General features: G+C 36.7%; 2 protein-coding genes across 2 annotated transcripts; both read right to left on the bottom strand.

Annotated features, from left to right (window-relative positions):
* LOC107614131 lies at positions 18,031-19,654 on the bottom strand. The gene is made up of 5 exons (XM_016316355.2): positions 19,219-19,654; positions 18,959-19,113; positions 18,790-18,859; positions 18,542-18,669; positions 18,031-18,333 (listed from the first exon to the last, which is right to left on the bottom strand). Exons 1-5 carry the CDS (start codon positions 19,598-19,600, stop codon positions 18,322-18,324), a joined length of 747 nt encoding a protein of 248 aa, XP_016171841.1. The 5' UTR covers positions 19,601-19,654; the 3' UTR covers positions 18,031-18,321.
* LOC110265291 lies at positions 19,632-20,894 on the bottom strand. Its single transcript, XM_021108220.1, has 4 exons — positions 20,629-20,894; positions 20,307-20,406; positions 20,008-20,025; positions 19,632-19,833 (listed from the first exon to the last, which is right to left on the bottom strand). The coding sequence occupies exons 1-4, from the start codon at positions 20,711-20,713 to the stop codon at positions 19,632-19,634; spliced, it is 405 nt and encodes a 134-aa protein (XP_020963879.1). The 5' UTR covers positions 20,714-20,894.

The following is a 23,248-nucleotide window of genomic DNA, read 5'->3' as shown; positions in this document are numbered from 1 at the left end:
AGGACTTTTCATTGGTTTTCCGCCTTGGGCTTGTAATGAGCTAAAATAAGAATGAGTTGGATAAGCATAGGCTCAAAATTGGCTAACAATGGAAAGTAAAAGGTTGGCTATTTGGGTAAGTGGCTAATGAAAGAATGGCCTCAATCATATAAATGCACAAACACAAGAAATAAATGGATATATAGAATCAAGAAAATCAAGGATCGCAATCATGGAAAGAGAACAATTTCACACAAGAATGGAAAATAAATGGTTATAAAATGTAACCACATCAATAGGCTCAAGTCTCACAAGCTCGTGTTCTCAATTCAATACATGCTTCACAAGGTATGAAATTCAAGCAAGTTTCAAAAATTCTTTTTCAATCAATTGGGTTAATGCCCTATATTTAAACTCCTTGAAAAACCTCAATGTTTGACTAAGCATTGTTGTGATTGAAAAGTTTAAAAATTTTCTTAGTTCACCCTTTTCTATTTCACTTAGAACCAATTTCTTATACAAAAAGGGTGGCTAAGTTTCACTTAAAACGTGATTTCTAATCACAACCACAAACTAAAAACAAGATAAACAAAATGTATAAAGAAGAATCCAAATAAAAGTACAGAATCTATCATCCAAAACATCTAAAAATATCCAAAAGCATCAAAATATCTAAAATCCCAAAATAAGCAATAAAAGTATCCAAAGCAAACTAGGAATGCATCAAAATATATACAAAGATGTGCAAAATGAGATAACAGTGGGTGGTAGGCAGGACGTAGTGGGCGAAGATCATCTGCCAAGTCCTGGCCTCCCTAGTCAAATGAGTGAATAACATCCCCTTTGGCTTGGTGTTGCCCGCATCCATAACCCATGAAGCATCCTGTATCCCAATCACGCACCGAAGCGCCTCATAATCAAAAGTCATGGTATGGATGGCTATCTCAGCCTGATGATGGGCACATTGGTCATGCGGAATGTGTCGGCAATGTAATGCCTCCCCAATGGCGGTCTCGGTGGCCATAATCTCTCTACCCGGCACCTGAACTGAGTCCAAAGTCGGACGGAAGAAGTTGCAGTAGAATTCCTTTACCCAAGATATATTTATGTCACCCAAATCCCGGTCAACAAAGTTAATACCTAACTCAAGGATCCGACCGGTAATGCGCCGTCTCACATCATTAGGTAGGAGCAACTTCTTCTCAATATTTAGCTTCGTTGTTCGATATCTAGAGAACCGAAGCTCACAGTAGAGATTGGGGAATTTGTCCAGATTGGTGGAAGGCAACTGCTGATTCTCTTTATCCTCTTCATGCAATGGATTCTTAGCATAGTTCTTGTAGATGGAAGGAATGGAGGGGGTAGAGTGTTTTCTCTTCTTAGAGGCGGTGGCTATGGCTTTGCCTTTATCCGACATCCTGAAAAATGTGATAGAATATATAAAACAATTAGCATGTAGCAAAAAAAGAAGACATGGTCAGGTTAGAAATGACAAAGAACAATCATGATGTTGCAATGAATATGCAAAAGTGAACTAGTAAACCAAAAAAATGCAAGCTTCATTAAAGTCAACAACTCATATTCACAAGGCAATAATATCATCATATAGTTGAAGGAAGTTGTTAAAGATGGTTAAAGGTGAGTGGAAGTGGAATGGTTAAAGAAGTTAGTAAGTTAGAAAAGTAGGTTAGTGATATGATGATATTTATGCGTAATGAAAAGAGAAGTTGTGGTTTATGTTCACCATGAATGTGCAAATCCGGGAAGTCAAAAAGGAAACGGAAATTTGCCCAAAACTGAAATAAAGATCAAGATGAAACTAATTTCCTTGAAAATCGGGCAGCATTCCGGCTTAAAATTGGACGTTCCCGGATAGCAAAATAGCACAATTAGCACAAAAATAGCATCAAGCACGCACAGCAGCAAACAGATATTATGTGGCAACACATATTGCATGGATATCAACCCAAAACCAACATACCGTACCCAAGGAAACAAGCAGCAGATATGCACATACGGAGCAATTATCAGGCCTAGAATCCTCTATCCAGCCCTAGCTACCTAACAGCAATTATATCTATCTAACCTAACATACAAAATTTGAATTTAGCTAACTAACATGCAATTCTAGGAACTAACATGAATGAACAAATGAAAAGGAAAAATAGAAAAGAATTAACAAAAATGGAGCAGGAACCTGGGAGCCGGGAAAAACTGAAAATGGACAGTGGGGGCTACGATAGGGCAGGGGCAGCGGAGACAGACTGGTACCGCCGTGAACGGTGGCGCGGTGGTTTGAGAAATTGAGGGGAGGAGGGACGGCGATGGTGAGAGCCGAATATCCTGACCAACTAGACTACAACGGAGTGAGAAGGTCAGAGGAGCAAGAGAGAAGGGAAGAGAGAAGAGGGGAAGGCAGTGATGGTGGCGCGGCGGCGGAGATGGGGGCGCGGTGGCGGAGATAGAGAGGAGTGAGAGAGAGAGGGAGAGGACGGGTGGTGGTGAGAGGGGAAGAGAAGTTGAGGGCGAGTGGCCGGCGGTGGTGATGGCGCGGCGGCGGCCGGTGCTGCTGCTGCGATGGCAGTTGGGGGAGAGAAGAAGAAGAAGAAGGTGAAGGTTGGGGAGATGGGGTGCGCGACTGCGCAGTGTGCTTCGCGAGCTAGGGTTATCCCTATTTTTGAATCGGCGCGCGCGCGCACCTTGCGCGTCCGCGTCCATTGAAAAAAACGTGGGTCCTACGCGTGCGCGTACAACGCGCTTAAGCGGGGGTGAGCAAAATAGGGAAGGGCGCGCGCGCGTACCGTGCGCGCACGCGTGCATGGAGTTGGGCTAGGGGTTTAGAGTTGGCCCAATTCAGGCCTAACTCTCTGGAGAATGGCCTGGGAGTCGCGCCACTAGATTTGCACGCACGCGGCAAGTACGCGTCCGCGTGCATTGAGGGGAATGGAGATCCACGCGTGAGCGTACAGTGCGCGCTAACGTGGGGTGGCATATTAGGCAGGGGCGCGTGCGCGTACCATGCGCGCACGCGTACATGAGATTGGGCCTGAGGCTTAGAATGGGCTTGAGGCACGCCCAACTCTCTGGTCCATGGCCCAGTTTGGTGGCACCACGCAAGGACGCGCGCGCGGCAAGTGCGCGTCCGCGTACATTGACGAATTGTGAAAATGGCGTGCTGGCGCGATGCATGCGCTCGCGCAGATCGGGTTGGGCCTGGGGCCTAGAGCTAGCCCAGAAGTGGCTTAACTCTCTGGGGTTTGGCTCAATCAATTGCAGCAAAAAATCGGCGCGGACGCGGCAGGTGAGCGTCCGCGTGGGTCAATGTTGGGCTCAAGGCACAATGTTTGCCCAAGGGAGGCCCAACTCTCTGGAGTGTGGCTCGTGGTGCATGCGCGTCGGGACGCGTACGCGTACGTTGTGCGCGCGCGTCCACGCCCCCCTATTTTTTTTTTCAGAAGAAGAAAAAAAACTTGCTGGGTGCTCCCCTTAGTGTTCACAACTCTTATTCACTCAACCATCATACAATTCACAAAAATGCAAGTTTTGGTATTATTCATCTACTACTAAACACAACATGCATGTGACTAAGCTAACAATTAAGTTGTACAAACAAATTATGTGAAATATCTACCTACAATGGTAACTCAAATCACTTATTAGGCAAATTCAAAAGAGAATGGAAAGAGTTTACCATGGTGGGGTGTCTCCCACCTAGCACTTTTAGTTTAAGTCCTTAAGTTGGACATTTTGAGATGCTTATTGTCATGGTGGCTTATGTTTGTACTCATCCTTGAATCTCCAAGGATCTTTGCTCCTCAATTGGTTGACAGAATTTCCAACCATATTCATCAAGCTCGGGCACAGTTCTACCCAGGATATGAGTCCCCATAATTGGTCTTTATATAGCGAACCGGGATCCCATATCTTGTCTTCACACCCATCTTTGATTTGATCTTCATACTTTTTCTTTCCGGGCGGTTGACATATAGAATTCTCTTTAACATACCAAACCTTCTGTTGAGACCCATGCAATGTGATATTCTTCCAATCATCGTTCCTATGCCTTGAAGCTTTGACCTTAATGAGCCTAATTCCTAACTTGCAACCACTACATAACTCATTCTTGCTTTTAATTCCACAAAGAGCTCTAAGTTGTCCATCCGTTTTAATCAAACCATATTCAAGCGAGAAAGTGAAGCTTATGGATAAGAATTTTACCCACTTGAATGTTGTGTTGGATGGTGACTCGGGAAGGGAGACCTCCCCACACTTAGACAATGCAAGGTCTACTTCCTTGTGCTCTTCTTTAGTTGTTTCCACCTCTTTGCGAGCTTCCTTGATTTCAACCTTTACCTTTTTATCACATAGCTTGGTGTTGTCTTCAAGAACTTTGATTTCTTGCCTAATGGGAGGTGGTTCAATTTTGGATAGAAATTCATTGATGAATAAATCCATTTCTTGGTCAACCTCTTCATATTCTTCAATTTCGATATACACCATGCCAACGTTTTCCTCTTGGTAGCTCTCTTTCTCATTGCTCACCAAGGGTGTGGGACGTTGTGCACACTCTTTTATATTTTCAACTCCATGTCCAATGGGAGGGGATTCCATTGTAGAGAGAAATTCATTCATGATTGAATCCATCTCTTGATAAGCCGCTTCCAAGTTTCCAACGATGATATGTCTTGGAGATTGCGCGCCCTCCTCAACATCAATATCAAGCTTCTTGGAAGAGTTCTCCATGATGCTACATTCCCATGGACTTTCAACATCTCCGAGATCTTCAACCACTTCTCCCCTTTCTTCAATGATTATAGGTTCCTCTAGTCGCTCCAATACAAAATTTGACTCCTCTTCCTCCACCGAATTTTCCAATTTCACCTTCATACTTTGCTCTTCTTTTGACTTTTCACATGTGGTCACGGAAGTACCTTGAGTATTCAAGCATTGGTGGGCTAAAGTGTGCACCACCTTGGTCAAATTGGTCACAAACTCATATCATCGGTGCGTGCGCGCACGCGTGCACGGCTGACTTTGCTTCTTTGACTTTTTGTGCTTCTCTCCACTTGCATGCTTTCTTCCTTGCTTCCTTTGATTCATGCCTAGCCTATTTCAACCTGAGATTACTAGCAAACACATCAAGGCATCTTATGGAATCAAACAGAAACTAGAATTCATCAAAATAAGGCTTAAAAAGCATGTTTTTACACTTAAGCACAATTATGGAAGAGATAACAAAACCATGCTAATTCTTACGCTAAATGTGACAAAAGGTTATCAAAATACTCTAAATTCAATGCAAAACAAACCGTCAAATTGGGGTTTGTCAAACCTCTCATCAGATTTGGCAGAGACTTCAGAGTTTTTTCACAGCACAAATGAAAGCCAAGGTCAGACAATTAAGAGCAAAGCTTAGCAACACAAAGAAAGAAGGTACAATGGTGAATTACTTGTTAGAAATAAAGAAAACTATGGATGCATTAGTTTTGGTAGGAGCTCAAATTGATGAATCAACATATGTCGAAGCCATTCTTGAAGGCCTCTTTGAAGAATATTACTCCTTTATCACATCAATCAACACTAGAGACACGCTTCTCCAAATTGGAGCGTTAGAAGCAATACTGATGGCACAAGAAAAGTGGTTAGAGAAATTCAAGAAACCAGAACCAATGATGGCAAATGTTGCACAGTTTCATTTGTCTCAACAGCGCAGATACAATTCTGAATCTACCTATGGTAATAGAGAAGGATATAGGAATTTTTCAATCAATAGAGGTAGTTTCTTGTAAAGAGGACGAGGAAATGGCAAAATGAACTTCGGTCGAGAAAATTTGCGCCGAGTAAGAGGAACTTATGGCAGCTATGGAAGAAATTATAATAGAATAGTTTGTCAAGTGTGTGACAAGGCAGGTGATAAACCACTATTTCATGGTTTATCTTGTGTTCAATTGAGTTGTTTTTATCAACTCTTTACCCACTTATTCATACTATTTGCATGGTTTTATATTTGCCTTCCTAATTATGTGCTTTGATTGAAAACATGCTTCTTTGGCCTTAAGTTCCTTATGTTTAATCCTCTCTTATTACCATTAGATGCCCTGATATGTGTGTTAAGTGATTTCAGAGATTACAGGATAGGAATGGCTCAGAAGATGGAAAGGAAGCATGCAAAAGTGGAAGGAATACAAGAAGTTGGAGAAATTGCTAAGCTGTCCAACCTGACCTCTTCGCACTCAAACAGCTATAACTTTAGCTACAGAGGTTCAAATGACGCGGTTCCAGTTGCGTTGGAAAGCTAACATCCGGGGGCTTCGATTTGATATATAATATGTCATAGTTGCCCTAACGCGAGGCGACGCGAATGCGTGCTCCACGCGGACGCATTGCAGTGACGAAAATCAGCGTGGCAGATTTCTTCTCCAGCGATTTCTGGACTATTTTCGACCCAGTTTACGGCCCAGAAAACACAGATTAGAGGCTATAAAGTGGAAGAATCCATTCATTCATAATCATAAGCTCATAATTCATAATTTTAGGATTAGATGTAGTTTTTAGAGAGAGAGGTTCTCTCCTCTCTCTTAGGATTTAGTTTTAGGATTTAGGATTATTTCTTCTTCATCACAGGTTCAATGTTCCTTTTATTTATTTTTCCAATTTGGTTCATGAATTCTCATGTTTAACTTGATTTCTTTTATTTAATGCAATTTGAGGTATTTCAGATTTATCACTTCTTCTATTGTTTGTTATTAATTGATGTTCTAAGTTAGATCCTAACTTGATTTTGGAGTTGATTGATATTTGGAGACCCTTGAGTTGAATTACTCAAGAGTTAAATTGTAATTGGGTTTATTGTTGGCTGGCTCTCTAGTCACTAACGCTAATCCTTCCCAAGAGAGAGGATTAGAACTTGTGAATAGAAGTAGACTTCCAACTTACTTGACTTTCTTTTACTTTACTTGGTAAAGGATAACTAAGTAGAAGCAACCTTCAATTATCAATTGATCTTGAGAAAAATCCAACAAGGATAGAACTTCCAATTAATCTTCTTCGGGTCAAGGCTTTTAATTTAATTACATAAAATTTCTTATTTATTTTTATTGCTTTAATTTATAATTATATCTATGCCCATTGCCCAAACTCCAAATTCCCCAGAAAACCCATAACCAATAATAACACACCTCCCTGTAATTCCTTGAGAAGACGACCTGATGTTTAATTACTCGGTTATCAATTTTATTGGGTTTGCTTAAGTGACAAACAAAACTTTTGTAAGATAGGAATTCTTGTCGGTCTAGAAGCTATACTTACAACGCGAATTTATTGTGAAAATTCTAGATCGTGCGAGAGTTTCGTTCATCAAAATGGCGCCATTGCCGGGGATCGAACCCGGTTCACCCGCGTGACAGGCGGGAATACTTACCACTATCTATCTTTTCTTCTTTCCTCTTTCTTTCTTACTTTATCTCTTTCACTTCTCATTATTTTTCACCTTCATTCTATTTTACTTAATTTATTTGCATACTTTCATTCATTGCATTTTAATTTTGTGCATATTTTTACTTTCTTTTCTAAATTTATTACTTTTCTGTTGGTGTTGAATTTTCTTATTTAACTGTTGCATCTTCTCTTGTATTATTTTGGGTGCTTAGTGACTTGTTTTATTCTGGTTAGATAATATTATCAATGTCAATCTTTTATACCTGTATTACTTTTGCATTGACACGAATTTATATTATCTCTCCTTACCCACACTCTCTTCCCTATTGTTGCAAATTTTTGCACTCTTGATTTGCCATGTACTTCTACTGTTTTCTCACTTGTATGTTATAGCTACCATGTAATTGAGACCCTCATTATTTGGCATTAACCCAACCATATTTTATTTGTCTTCTTATCTTTATTTCTGGGTTACTTTTCTTCTTTTTCTCTTCTTTCAGGCTGGCCACCGAAGACGGAAAAAGGGAGAAACTTCTAAAAGGGGAGACAAACAAGTCCATCTGCACAATCCTTGAAGAAAAGCATCAGTTGGAACAACCCATCCACCTGCACATCTCAGCATACACCGAGGACGGTGCAATCTTTAAGTGTGGGGAGGTCGATACCGATCTCCGTGGGTTAGTACCTTCCTGTCTCAACACCAATGTTTAAATTTTCTTTGTTAACTTAGTTGTTGCATTTGCATGTTTAATTGCATGTTTGTTTGATTTTATGCATTTAGTCACTACTTGGTTAAAGTAATAAATTTCTTTTTAGGACTCTATTTTTGAAAAATTTCACTAATTTAAATTGAAAATTTTTCTTTATGTTAAAACTTGTTTGAAGTTGTATTTGGAACATGATTTTTGAGCCAAAGAACACACAACCTGTGAGATTTTGAGCTTATTTACATGGTTACATTATTTAACCATAAATTTTTATTCTTGTGTGTTTTCTTCTCTATAATTGCAATCTTTGCTTTATTCCATTCTATATGTCCATTATTTAGTGTATTTACATGCTTGCATATGATTGAGGCCATTATTTGTCATTAGCTCACTTATCCCAAATAAGCCTACCTTTTACATCACCTTGTTAGCCACTTTGAACTTTTTAACCCCCTTCTATTTCATAACCACATTACTAGCCTTAAGCAGAAAAACAAAATAAAAATCCCAAGTTGAATCCTTGGTTAGCTTAAGATAGATATTGTGTATAATTTAAGTGTGAGGAATTTTATGGGAACATGGGATGATATGAAAAAGTAGGGAATTAAATTGAATAAGTTATTTGAAAATTTGGGAAGCATGCTCATATGAAATCAAAATAATTAAATTACCATGTGCATTGAAAAAAAAATATTAAGTAATTAAATAAGGGGATACAAAAAAAAGGGAGAAGAAAAGAAAAGAGAAGAAAAATAATATTACTCCAAATGCAAAATAAAAAGAATCAATGCACATGGGACAAAATTAAAAAATAAGTTTGATAGTTGAGCATGAAATACAAAAGTGAAAAAAAATTTGGGTAGCTAGGTAAAGTATTTTAAATTATATAAAGTATGTATATATTAGGTGAGATCTTAGACTAATCAAGGATTCACTTTATAAAGTTCACTTGGCCATACATATATCCTTACCTTTACCTCAACCATATTACAACCCTAAAAAGACCTCATGATGTTTGCATTGATATGCTAAATATTTGTTGATTGGTTAGATGAAGAACAAAGTTTTAGAAAGCATGACTAGAGAAGAGTAGAGTGAATTACCCTATACACTTGAGAGACTAGAGTGATATACACTACCAGTGAGGGTTCAATGCTTGATTCTATGTTCCCTGCTTTTATGAACTATCTTCTCACAAGTTTACTTGTCTTTTATTATATGATTTGAATTAGTGAAATCTGATTTATGTTTGTCTTGAAGAGCTTATTTACTTTTAACCAAGTAGTTAGAAACATTTTGCATGTAGTTGAATTCATACAGATAGGTTGCATTTCATATATTCTACCATTCCTCTTCACTCTCTTATAGCTTCTCTTGAGCTTAGCATGAGGACATGCTAATGTTTAAGTGTGGGGAGGTTGATAAACCACTATTTCATGGTTTATCTTGTGCTCAATTGAGTGATTTTTATCAACTCTTTACCCACTTATTCATACTATTTGTATGGTTTTACATTTGCCTTCCAAATATGTGCTTTGATTGAAAACATGCTTCTTTGGCCTTAAGTTCCCTAAGTTTGATCCTCTCTTATTACCATTAGATGCCCTGATATGTGTGTTAAGTGATTTCAGAGATTACAGGACAGGAATGGCTCAGAGGATGGAAAGGAAGCATGCAAAAGTGGAAGGAATACAAGAAGTTGGAGAAATTGCTAAGCTGTCCAGCCTGACCTCTTTGCACTCAAACGGCTATAACTTTAGCTACAGAGGTTCAAATGATGCAGTTTCAGTTGCGTTAGAAAGCTAACGTCCGGGGCTTCGATTTGATATATAATATGTCATAGTTGTCCTGACACGAGGCAACGCGAACGCGTGCTCCACGCGGACACATCGCAGTGACGAAAATCAGAGTAGCAGATTTCTTCTCCAGCGATTTCTGGGCTGTTTTCGACCCAGTTTGTGGCCCAGAAAACACAGATTAGAGGCTATAAAGTGGGAGAATCCATTCATTCATAATCATAAGCTCATAATTCATAATTTTAGGATTAGATGTAGCTTTTAGAGAGAGAGGTTCTCTCCTCTCTCTTAGGATTTAGTTTTAGGATTTATGATTATTTCTTCTTCATCACAGGTTCAATGTTCTTTTTATTTAATTTTCCAATTTGGTTCATGAATTCTCATGTTTAACTTGATTTCTTTTATTTAATGCAATTTGAGGTATTTCAGATTTATCACTTCTTCTATTGTTTGTTATTAATTGATGTTCTAAGTTAGATCCTAACTTGATTTTGGAGTTGATTGATATTTGGAGACCCTTGAGTTGAATTACTCAAGAGTTAAATTGTAATTGGGTTTATTATTGGCTGGCTCTCTAGTCACTAACGCTAATCCTTCCCAAGGGAGAGGATTAGAACTTGTGAATAGAAGTAGACTTCCAACTTACTTGACTTTCTTTTACTTTACTTGGTAAAGGATAACTAAGTAGAAGCAACTTTCAATTATCAATTGATCTTGAAAAAAATCCAACAAGGATAGAACTTCCAATTAATCTTTTCCGGGTCAAGGCTTTTAATTTAATTACATAAAATTTCTTATTTATTTTTATTGCTTTAATTTATAATTATATCTGTGCCCATTGCCCAAACTCCAAATTCCCCAGAAAACCCATAACCAATAATAACACAGCTCCCTACAATTCCTTGAGAAGACGACCCGGGGTTTAAATACTCGGTTATCAATTTTATTGGGTTTGCTTAAGTGACAAACAAAACTTTTGTAAAAAAGGAATTCTTGTCGGTCTAGAAGCTATACTTACAACGCGAATTTATTGTGAAAATTCTAGATCGCGCGAGAGTTTTGTTCTTCAGCAGGTCACAGTGCTCGTGATTACTGGTATAGATATAATAATCAACATAGTAGTGGAAGTGGAAGCACTTAGTCAACTGGCAGAACTAGTGCCAGTATTGCTACGAGCAACATTCCTGCAGATCAAGCGACAATTTATGATCCAAATTGGTACCCAGATTCTGGTGCAACACACCACATGACCCTTGACAGAAGCAACTTCTCTGAATTTACAAGCTACAATAGTAATGAGCAAGTAAATGTGGGTGATGGTAATGCTTTACAAATATCTAATGTTGGAAGTTCCTTCTTAAAATCATTTTCTTCAAAGCACGTTTTTACACAAAACAAATTGCTACATGTTCCCAAACTCACAAAGAATCTTTGAAGTGTTCATCAATTTATTTGTGATAATGTATGGCTCGAATTTCATCCTGACAAGTGTTTGGTGAAATGTCAGGATTCTAAGGAGACGCTCCTCCAAGGAACTGTTAGGCAGGGTCTGTATAGTTTTGGCCAAGCTAAAGCACAAAGCCTAAGTCCAGCTGCACTTACTACCCATGTGCAGAAATTGTCCAACTTCAAGCTTTGGCACATGAGATTAGGTCACCCTTCTTCCTAAATTCTGTCAAAGATTTTTAATGATTGTAATATACCCTATCAAATTTCCTCATCTCATCTCTTTATAGTTCTTGCTGTATGGGAAAATTCCAACAGCTTCCTTTTCCCACTTCTTTCTCATTCTTTTCTGCACTTTTAGAGTTGTTGTACACAGACAGTTGGGGTCCCTCCCCTGTCCCTTCAATAAATGGCTCACGTTATTACATTCACTTTATTGATAACTTTTCCAAATTTACATGGATTTATATTCTTCACAATAGATCACAAATTTATTCTATCTTTCTTGCCTTTAAGAAAATGGTGGAACTCCAATTAGGTACTAAAATAAAGGCATTACAATCTAATAATGTAAAAAGAATTTTGTGCTTATCAAACTACTTGAGGTCTAAAGGCATTATGCATAGGTTCTCTTGTCCACATATTCACCAATAGAATGGTGTAACAAAAAGGAAGCACAAGTACATCAGAATCATGGGGCTCACATTGTTGGCAGAAGCAGCAGTGCTTGTTCAGTATTGGCCTAATGCCTTTATAACTGCTGCAACCTTAATAAACCTACTGCCTATACCAGTAGTCAATTTTCAATCCCCAAGCTTCAAACTCTTTGGTAAAGTTTCCTCTCTTCAAATGGTGAAGGTATTTGGCTGCTTATGCTTCCCTAACACTCGCCTTTACAATAAATACAAGCTGCAATTTAGGTCTAAGCCTTGTGTCTATCCTGGCCCAGCAATTCACCACAAGGGGTTCAAATACCTCAAAATAGATGGCTCGAAATGTTTCTGCCGTTGAACCCTAGAGCTCTGATACCATGTAAATGGTATCGGTAGCTTAGAGAGTTGTGTGTGTGTGTTTGTGTGTGTGTGTAAGAGAGAGAGAGAGAGAGAGAGAGAGAGAGAGAGTTGAAGCTTTGATGAATGAATGAGAGAATATGAATTATGATTATGGTCTGACATGATGCAGCTGATAGGAGTATATATACATGTGTTGAGACCAGTGACTTACTATACAGGTAACCGCTAACTAGTTACTAACTAACTTACAGCTGCTAAGTGACTCTAACAAACTTCTGTTATTCTGCTTGATTATCCTGTCAGTAATAAAGAAATAAAAATAAAAACTAAATGGCCTTGACAATTATCCTTAAAATACAATGAGACACCTAATAAAAAAGAAATTGTTAATCCTAGTTAGTTCTTAATGGATAAATTAACAATTTAATATGTCATGTAGCCTTATTCCGTTAATACAAATAGAAAATATTGACAAAGGAGCTAATAAGTCTCATAAAAATAAATATCAGGGCCAAAAAAGGATATTTTTTTTGTTATCCTCATTATCTTTCGAAGTAATTGTCAGGGGACGTCTAGGATTTTTTACAGGTATATAAAAGAAACATAATAATATCAATAGTACATTACCCCGAGAAATTAATGAATAATTAGCTAATAAATTAATTATTATTCAAAAAATTAGAAAATTAATTTTTTATAATCTAGCAGAATGGAAATATTTAAAATATGAATTTTGACACTAATTTTAAAGATTTTGGCCCAAAATCGGGCCAAGAGACTGAACCGGTTGAACTAGGCCCAAACCTAGCCCAAAGCCCAACATATAAAACATATAACTCAGCCTCCTCTTCCCCCAATATACATGAAACATACTGCAATTGAGGAAAGGGAGCTAAGGAACCCTAACCAAATCTTCTCCAATTTTAATTCTCCATATCTCTTAATTCGAAGCTCTGATCGCCACACTGTTTACAGCCACGCGATCACCGTATTGAGCTCTTCAAAAGAATCCAAACAACGTGGTAAGAAAGTTTTATTATCTCACCCGGCCTTCCTCCCTTTAAATTCAAAAATTTTAGGTTTATGGGTATAGAGATTTTATGTTTTGGTGATGTTAGGTATGCTCTAGTGGTGAGAAATTACTAGATTTCGCTTCGATCATCTGTGAGAATGGTAAGGAATCCTTGAACACTTGTGAATTATTGAAATTTGTAAATCCTATGTTGATTATAGTAAAATTGAATGGTATTAAATTGAATTGTATGATTTGGAATCAAATTGGTGGATGTTGGATGCTTGATTTGAGCCTTGGAAGCTGGAAATTCGTTTGGTGAGAAATTGGAGACTTGGAGCTTGTGGAAGAGAGGAGTTTGCGGTGTCTTGTAGCTTAGGAAGGAATCGACCAATGTATGATTTTAGTTTTTCGTAGTTAATGTATAACGTGGCGTAAAAACTTAGGCTAATTATCCATAGGATAAGTTGAGTTATGTGAATTATTGATGTATTATGATTAGTAATGATATATGTTGAGTTTGTTGAAAAATCATGTATGGAGTTGTTGATCGATTAAAAGGTTTGGATGTTGATATTGAATGGTTTAGTTAATGGAAGTGTGTGTAAAAATAAAATTATGTATATGCTTGTATGTAATGAGTACGTATGATGTTGAGTTTGATGGTGAAATGGTTGGAGTTAATGCAAGTATTGTATGTATGTATATATATGTGATGAATATGATGTTGAATTAATAAGAAGTGGTATTTTAGGTGACTAAATAGTTGATAAGTAATGGGTTAGTGTTTGGTGAGTCATGATAGTGCTTGAGATAGATTTGGTTAGGGTTTGATTGATTTTGGATTGGAAACTTTGGAAAAACTTCAGGTTTGTGTCTTTGGTAAAAAACACAATTTTAACCAATTTTGACGTGTTATAACTTGATTTTCGGAGCCCCAAACTTTGTGAAATTTATTTTGAAAGAAAATTGGGTCTGTGAAGTTTATGACATTAAAAGAATAGACGAAAAATGATTTTTAACAAAAAAGTTATGTACGTTTGAAGTTTGGATTTAAAAACACAATTTTGCAGAAAACTAAAATTTTTGGTATGCGTGCGTAGGCACACTATCGTGCGCATGCACAGACTGGAGCATTGGTGAGACTCGTGCGTACGCACGAGAGAGTGTGGGTGGAATTTTGCAAGTTGTGCGTATTCACACTATGATGCGTACGCACGCGAAGGAAAGTTCGTCTAGTGCGTGCGTACGCACGATGCCCTATTTTATACTAAAACTCTGCTTTAACTGTTAGACCTTTCTGGCAAGCTTGTAACCCTCCGAAATTACTGTTTTGTTGAAAATTCACAATTTTTGAACTATTGACCATTTCTCTAGTTTTCTAAACCTCTGAAAATTTTGTTAAGGTCTGATAGCTACGTTTTAGGCTACGGAATATGAGTAAGTGTGTTGATGGAGCTAGTTTTGGTATAAATGGAGATTTGAGAAGTGGATGATTGACTTGACGAGATATTAAAAGTGATGATTGAGACATGATTGAGAATGATGTTGACATTGATGAATTACGATTGAAATATTCACATGGCTTATGTATTTGAAATTATCTGAGACACGAGTTTCCCTGGGTAACAGTAGTGGCTTGTCACCACTTGCTCCAAGTTGAGATTCGATACTCTATTGACCCTCTGTCGTAAGATATGACTGGGCACTTTAACTCCCTAGGTTCTCCCATGGGCATGCATATATATATATATATATAAGCTTGGGATTTCTCCCATGGATATTTTTTAGCTTGGGGATGCGCGCACAAAGGGACTGTCCAAGGTTAGCTATCGGACATGTCGGGTTTGGCTATATAACCGATAGATAAGACTCATCAGCCATAGGACAAGCATACATCATATGCATTTGTATGTTTTGCTTAAGTGTGCATTGTTTTGGTTTGCCTAACTGCTTAATTATGTTTACCTGCTACTTGCTTTACTTGTTGTACCTGTGCTCGACTTGTGTTTTTTTTGTTTGATTTGTATGTGTATACATCTGAGAGACCCTCTTTTGGTGGAGGTGTGATGCGGGTTGTTCCACCCAGTGACTAGGGAGATTGAGGGAAGCAGAAGGTACAGAGTTAGGTTAGAACTAGATTCTTATAGATAGAGTACCGAATTTCTGGTTTAGTATAATCTTGAAGTTAAAATCTGAGCATCGGAGTTCTAGGAATGCTTCTGGCTTTTCCAGAACCTTATATATTATTTACGCGGGCACCTTTACCATGTTGAGAACCACCGATTCTCATTCCATACATATATTATTGTTTTTCAGATACAGGTCGAGATGCACCTCGTTGAGTGTTTGAAGACCCTCCATGCAAGCAAAGAACTATCTTTGGGCCTTTACTTTTTGTGTTTATAATGTATATATGTAGTTTTGTTCTCCTCTATATATGTAACTTGTATTTTGTCCCTCATAGGGGTTAACTTGGAACAGGTGTATTTAGCTAGTCTTCTGGGATGCTTTTGGGTTGTATATATATGTATATGTATACTCTAGCCAGCCTTAGTTTTGTAGGTCAAGTCTAGAGCTTGATATCTGTATCTTTTAGAACTCTGATCTGTACATATATGTTTTAGCCTTCTTTTCGATCTTGTTTATCAATTTCACGTTATCTGAACGAGTGTGATACGATTTTCTATTTTTTTTTACTTTATGTAACTTTTTCTTCAAGGCTCCTAGTCATAATATTTTTCAACTATATTTATATACGTCTTTTCTTTTAGAGATCATAATACCTCGCTACCTCTAATTTATGACTTAAGCGTAAAGCTTTGTGTGGTAGGGTGTTACATATTATGAAATTATAAAATATCAATAATTTATAGTATAAAATAAAAAAAAGTTTATTTGTTAGACTTATACATAGCCCAAATATCCAAAACCCATTAATTAAACCTAACCCTAGATGAGAGAGGTTGAAATTGCCATTGGCATTGGAATCAATCCTACCTTGCACTACCAAGAGAAGCTGCAAGCATAGTGAATGAGGATGAAAAAGGTTTATATGATTAGGATGCAATTTTCTATTTGTTTTTTTATATATATTTGTTTTTTTTCTTCTGGGCCTTTGGCCTTCGTATTGTATTTAAAAAAAAAACCCTAGATATTTATTTAAATAATTAAATTAGTTCTCGAAAGATTTTTTTAATCAAATTCATTCTTCAAAAATATTAAATTAGTCATTTTAGTCATTTCATTACTTTCGTTACTAGCAATGTCAAAGTTTGTTGATTTTACAAGTTAAGTGACATCATAATATACACCTAGTAGTCCTAATTGACGGCTAACATGATAAGTTTATGAAATTAGATCAAATAAACTCCAAATTGAGGAATTCCAATGGCTTAAGTTCTTCCTTCAACTAAATTTTGATTTGATCTAATTTCATAAACTTATCATGTTAATAGTCAATTAAAATTCCTATGTGTGTGATGTAGTATTGTTTAACATGTCATATTAACAAATTTTGACTCCGTCAATAAAGAAAATGACAGAAAGACTAACATTATTAATTTAAAATCTTTGAAAGACGAATTTAATTAAAAAAATCTTTTGAGAATTAATTTAAAAAACGAGTAATCTTTTAGAGACGAATTTGACCATTTACCCATATTTATTATGTGGCAACAAGTAATAACAATATTAATAGTGTAGTCTCCATCAACAACTCATCTTCCTCTATCTCTTTCAAGTCTACTGATCCCATATAAAAAGTCCATCTCCCATCATAAGCTCTGTTACCTCTCTGCCATCCATGGCCTCATCTCTTAGGCCGCTTTTCACGCTGTCGAGATCATGTTTTTATCTGTCTTTCGTTGATTACCACGCTGCCGCACTATTCTTCTACAACGCCACTTCCACCCTCCTCTTTACCACCAACCAGTTTCGCAAGGACCTCTCTCTCCTAACCCCTTCGAGGCCTCTCTCGCCTTTTAAACCCTCTCTCGCATTGCCACCCACAACTAGAAAATGGATTAATACAAACAGATTTACAGACGGATTTAGTCTTTATTACAGACGGATTTTTGGTTACCGACGAAATTACCGACGGATTTTGTCCCTCTGTAAAAGCCCCGTCGGAAATTATTTACCGACGGATTTTTTTTCCGTCGGAAAATTACAGACGGATTTTTACCAGTTACCGACGGATTTTCCCTCTGTAAATCCTGCATCCATTTTTCGAAGGCGACGAACTTTCCGACGGATTTTCCGTCTGTAATTACAGACGGATTTTTCGACAGAATTTTCCGTCTGTAATTACAGATGAATTTTCCGACGGATTTTCCGTCTGTAATTACAGACGAATTTTTCGACGGATTTTTCGTCTGTAATTACAGACAGATTTTTCAAACTTTGAATACAGACAGAAAATCCGTCTGTAAATCCATCAGCAAGGTAATTTTTTTTTTAGATTTTTTCATTGCAAAATACACCTTTTTTCATACAAAATAAATATAAATTTAATAAATAAAATTTTTTTTATCTAATTTGTATTCGAATATTTATATTTCAAAAAATAAACAAATTTATTGTATTATTAAACTGAAAGAAAAAAGTAATTTACAAGAAAACCAATATAATTCAAAAAATAAACAAAGTGTATTGATATATCAACTATAATAATAAATAACAACTATACATCAGCAAAATGTGTTAATACATCAACTATAATTCAAAACATAAATTCATTGTATTGTTCTTATAGCATCATATAAATTTTGAATGCCAGGATCAGCTAAGAAGCCACCAAGGAGGCCAAGAAGGTTGAGAGTTCCCATTAAATTGGTTAATATTGTAGCAGATTTAGCTGATGGAAGATTCAAAATTCCAACCAAGAATGTGACCAAGTTCATAGATATTCCCATAACACATTCTTTCAGCTAGTTCAGTTCCTGCATAGTGAAAAAAAAGTATGCAAATTTAGAGAGTGTGTAAGAGAGAAGTGAATTTTTGAGAGCACCATACAAAAGTTCCATATTGCGAGACTGATCAACAACCCCATAAGGATTCAGATCATAATAAAAACTTACTCATGCTGTAAAAACCTAATGAATTCCATATAGATGCATCTAAGAACAGATAAACTTGTATACGGAATACCTTATGTAAAGCGTCCACCAAAACTGGGATGATACTGTCACTCAAAAACTTCAAATAGGATGCATCCCGACCTTGAGATTGCCCTTTCTCAATAGCCAACTTTGCAGAACGTAATAGCTCCGGCATTGCTAAAATGATATAGAAAATCATAACCATTAAAAACAGCTGGGATAATGGCATAAAGCAACTTAATGAGTAGAGGAAAATTGTTAACAAAAAAAGATGCAACGGAACAATCATTCTTATACCTGAAACGGCTGCTTTTCTAAGCTCCTCATGGAAGTAAAATTTAAGAAGTGGAACTAAAGTTCCTGCAACCTGTCCCACATGCAATTTAATACTCAGAAAAAGATGTTTCTATAAACAAAGTGCAATATGTAAAGGTGTTATTAAGTTTTATAGTGTTCCCAGTCTAACCTGATCAATCCATGGAAAGAATCCTTCCTTCAACTCATCAGCATAACAGCAAAGCATGTTACAGGCTGTGGCCTTTTCTTCCAGAACACTAGTTTTGATACCAATTCTTTTGTCCCCAAGAGTGATGTTTGTCCCCAAGACTGATGGTCTCCATACTATAATAGTATAATGAATAAACAAAACTTAGTTGGATTTATCTTGCCTAAGTAAAATTATCTATATAGAGGAAGGTCGGTTGGACAGTCCAACCTGAAGATTACCACTGTCAACATCACCCTTTGTACTAGAGGAATCTTGCTGCTGAAAAGAAGTAGTTGACGAAGCTTGTGCACCAGCTCTTTCTTGAATTTGCTTTTCAAGCTCTACTTTTTTGACAGCTAGGAGATGTTTCCTTTCTTCAGAAAGAATTCCTTTGTCCCCAGTCATTATTGCACTCTCAGTTCCCTTGGAGAATGACGTAGCTTCTAGAGATTTTCCAGCAGAAGGGGACCCTGAAGAGTTATTATTATCAGGTTGTCTCATATTGTTCAGACCTCCAAAAGGCATCATGGCCCCTGACGAGGTACCCAATTCAACAGAAGATTGTGACTTTCCATAGTGTATTCTATTAGATTCTTGGATTCCCATAGTATATATAGGCATACACTCGTTAATCTTTCTTCAATGTTTTCCACTAACTTCTGGAGTTGGCATTGCGGGCAACGAGATCCCTAAACACACAGAAGACTAATTCGTTGACACCAACATTGAGGGCCACTTTTGTGATGACATGGTATCCACCATATAAGAGCTGCACCATGGCCATGGCTAAATGAGCCTTCCATGTATCAGCACCCACTGATGCTGACCCTGAGTCCCTGACCCTGATCCTAAAGCTATCCAGCCATCACAAACCCACCTTTTCTTCTCGCTCTCTGTGGAATTCTGACAAACACCTCGCAGACAAAGAAATTTAATATTCTTGGTAGGAGTATTTGATTAGATAAATGGCCACGTGAAATCAAATATAGTATTGTATTGTATTAAAAAAGCTTACGCCAGGGACTCACAGTAGATCAACGCCCAACCTAATTCCGAGAAGTTGAAACAGCAAAGCAAAATGGACCATTAGTTTGAATAATAATGAATAATCAATCCAAGGGGAAGAGGAGCCATGTGTCATGAATGCACCAAATAACAAATCCTCACATGTTTCCCACAGCCACCTTTGTGACTGCAAGGAAAGTGGCAAACATAACAATAAGGAGACGTATGCATATGCCATGAATTAGGAGTTGTAGGTCACCTCTCTCATTGAGACACATAATGGCATTGAGACACATATAGAGTAGTAGTAAATAGCACTAACCTGTTGCCAAAAGAAGCATGCAACTTAGTGATGATGGCTTCCTCTTCATAGAGATATTTCCTCTTTTGAGATCTGCAACTCTTACCACATCTTAGTAACCCTTCATGAAGAAGAAGAAGAATAAGAGCCTGATGATGAAACTAGTTCAAGCATTGAATTAGAAGTTTTCCTTACATTTCTCTATATCTAAGTAGAAACTTCATATCCCTGTTAGTCTTAACATGAGATGATTTTTCATGCCGTCTAGAATCTTGATGCTTAATTGACAAAGGTGACAAGAAGCAGCAACATAGTCACAATCAATTTGAAGTCAAGGTATTACCTTCAATTTTCTTAATCAGCTCTTCTTCTGAGACGCGTGATTTCTCAAGCTTCTTCCCAATTTTAGTTTCCCCTTTCACACACATAAATCTATTCCTAATTTCTCCTGAAGAATGAGGCTAACCCCAAAGTCATTTTGGAAGTTTTCAAAAACCAGACGAATTCTGGTTCGATCTGATTGATTGGTTTCCGTTCGATTTAACTGTTTAAAGACAATTTTTAAATTGGCAGTTATATTGTATGAATCGAATCACATAGTTTGTCGATTTTTAATTTAACTGGTTTGATTGATTAATTCGATCCAATTTTTAGAATATTAATAAATAATGATCGCTTTAAAATATAATTTTTTTATTTTATTTTTGTGATGAGCTAATAAAGGTTATTTTTTAAGATATTCTTTAGTTCGATACTTTTTGTAGATTTAAATTCTATTTAAGATTTTTCACGGACAAGATGGCAATGAATTGCTAACGAAATTGATAAATAATGTATAAGATTATTACAAGTAAAATAAGGCTGAAAAGTCCTCATCCTTTATTTATTTATTTTTTTTTCACAAAAGGCATCATCCTTGTTAATATGTTATTTCTCTGAGAGTAAGCCCACCCAAAAAGAAGTTGACCACAGTTTTAAAACAAACCAATCCAAAAACGAAACGAAGAAAATTGGACAAACCAATTGCCACATTCTTACACAATGACGGTCCAAAAAGAAATAAAGAGGGTGTGTTTATCAAATCTTTAATACACCGACCAAACACAAAAGATCTTTAACCAATTTAAGTTAGTACAGTACTGAGTAGTCTATTTAACTAAGTACGTGAGTTCGAATTCTATTAAGTACATATATAGTAATTTACTAACCAACAAACAAACCCTTAAATAAAATTTTGATTAATTCTGATTCGCCACTGATTAGTTTTTTATGCAGAGTTCGGAAAAACTATGAAAAAAAAAAAACAAAAAATCTTTTAATACCATTCATTACATTTAAAATTTAGTTGGGATGAAAGTAAAATATTAAAATCTATCTTCTAAATTATGATTAAACTTTTTGTTAGGCAAAAAATTATTATCACTTAGAAAAAAAATAATTTGTTTTAAGTAAATAAATATAAGATAATATTATTATTAACTTATGAAGCCAGATTCAATATATTAGGGGAAGCTTCTAGTCCAACAAGCAGAGCTCCCAAGGGGTTGGAAAATTTCAAAATCCCTTACAAAATTTTCTGGAGAAGAAAATGAGTCTACAGTAGAGCATATTGCTCGATATACTGTTGAAATTGGGGAAGCAGCTTCTAGTGAATATCTCAAGATGAGATAATTTCCTTCTTCTTTAACAAAAAATACATTTACATGGTTCTCCAACTTGAGACCAAATTCTATTCATTCTTGGGCGCAGTTAGAAAGAAATTTTCATGATCAGTTTTTCCGAGGTGAATTGAAAGTTAGTCTTACGGATTTATTCCCTGACAAACGTGTAGAAGGAGAATCCATTGATACTTATTTGGCGCGATTTAGAAACATGAGAAATAAGTATTTTATTCCGATTCCAGAAATTGAAGTTGTAAAAATGGCTACTAATGGGTTAGAATTTGGAGTTAGAAAGAAACTTGTCAATCAACATACTTTAGATCTTTCCCAGTTAGCTAAAAGAGTAAGACAAATAAAACAAATTAAAAAATAAAAAGAAAATTTTAAAAAAGGTTCTAAAAAGGTTGCATATGTTGATTGTTTTTCCGATAGTAGTGATTCAGATGAGAAAGAGGTTTATATTGCTGAATTGCGTGGGGGTCCTCCTTATGTATGCAAATCTTTGAAGCCTATTAAAGGAAAAGAAAAAGTTTCTTCATATTCCAAAACTGAAAATAAGACTTATTCTTTTGATATTTCTAAGGCAGATCAAATATTTGAAGTTTTATTAAAAGATAAGCAGCTTATTTTACTAGAAGGAAAAAAGATGCCTTCAGCTGATGAAATAAAGAATAAAAAATTTTGTAAGTTTCATCAGGTGTTCTCACACACCACCAATAATTGCGTCCGTTTCAGGGATTTGATACAAAAAGAAATTGAGGAGGGAAGGTTGAAGTTTGAAGATAAAACTACTATGAAGGTGGACACTGAACCATTTGCTGCTGACTCAAGTTATGTTGAGCCATTCAACTTGTCAGTCAACATGGTAGAATTTGATGCCACAATGGTTAGTGCTAAAGATGAAAATAAAGACCTGAGGATCTTTGAGCAAGACAAGAAGCCAATTTATCCTCGTCCTGGTGAGGATTTGTTAGATTTTTTGTTGAGTATTAAAGAATCTGATAGCACCATCGCCATGTGCCCAAAGTGCAATGCTATTTTTGACAAGGAAGCTGCAAAAGAGTTTGAAAAGTACAAAGCTGAAGAGAAAGAAAAGGCTGAGTTGAGAAAGAAGATTGCTGAAAAAGAAAATGAAACTAACGAGCTAAAGCGGAAGATAGCCGAGGGAAAACAAAAGTTGGGCGGTCAAACTCCTTTGAACAAGTGTGTTAACAACACTGGGATACAACCCGTCAACCAGAAGATGAAGATTGTAGTCATGATTGATGAAAAACCTGATGGATTTTCTCAAAAGACAAGAGT

The sequence above is a fragment of the Arachis ipaensis genome, chromosome B08 (genome assembly GCF_000816755.2).
Source record: "Arachis ipaensis cultivar K30076 chromosome B08, Araip1.1, whole genome shotgun sequence".
Lineage (NCBI taxonomy): Eukaryota > Viridiplantae > Streptophyta > Magnoliopsida > Fabales > Fabaceae > Arachis > Arachis ipaensis.
The sequence above is the reverse complement of the archived record's forward strand: the minus strand, read 5'-3'. Positions and strand labels throughout refer to the sequence as shown.

What these genes read in the sequence shown, in the direction of transcription:
- LOC107614131 (XM_016316355.2), bottom strand. Translation starts at nt 19,600, where the DNA reads ATGCCTATATATACTATGGGAATCCAAGAATCTAATAGAATACACTAT. An exon ending in AAAGGGTGATGTTGACAGTG is followed by an intron (nt 19,114 to 19,218) that starts GTAATCTTCAGG and finishes ATACTATTATAG; the next exon opens with TATGGAGACCATCAGTCTTG. An exon ending in TCTTTCCATGGATTGATCAG is followed by an intron (nt 18,860 to 18,958) that starts GTTAGACTGGGA and finishes CATGTGGGACAG; the next exon opens with GTTGCAGGAACTTTAGTTCC.
- LOC110265291 (XM_021108220.1), bottom strand. Translation starts at nt 20,713, where the DNA reads ATGTGTGTGAAAGGGGAAACTAAAATTGGGAAGAAGCTTGAGAAATCA. An exon ending in GCTGATTAAGAAAATTGAAG is followed by an intron (nt 20,407 to 20,628) that starts GTAATACCTTGA and finishes TTCTTCATGAAG; the next exon opens with GGTTACTAAGATGTGGTAAG.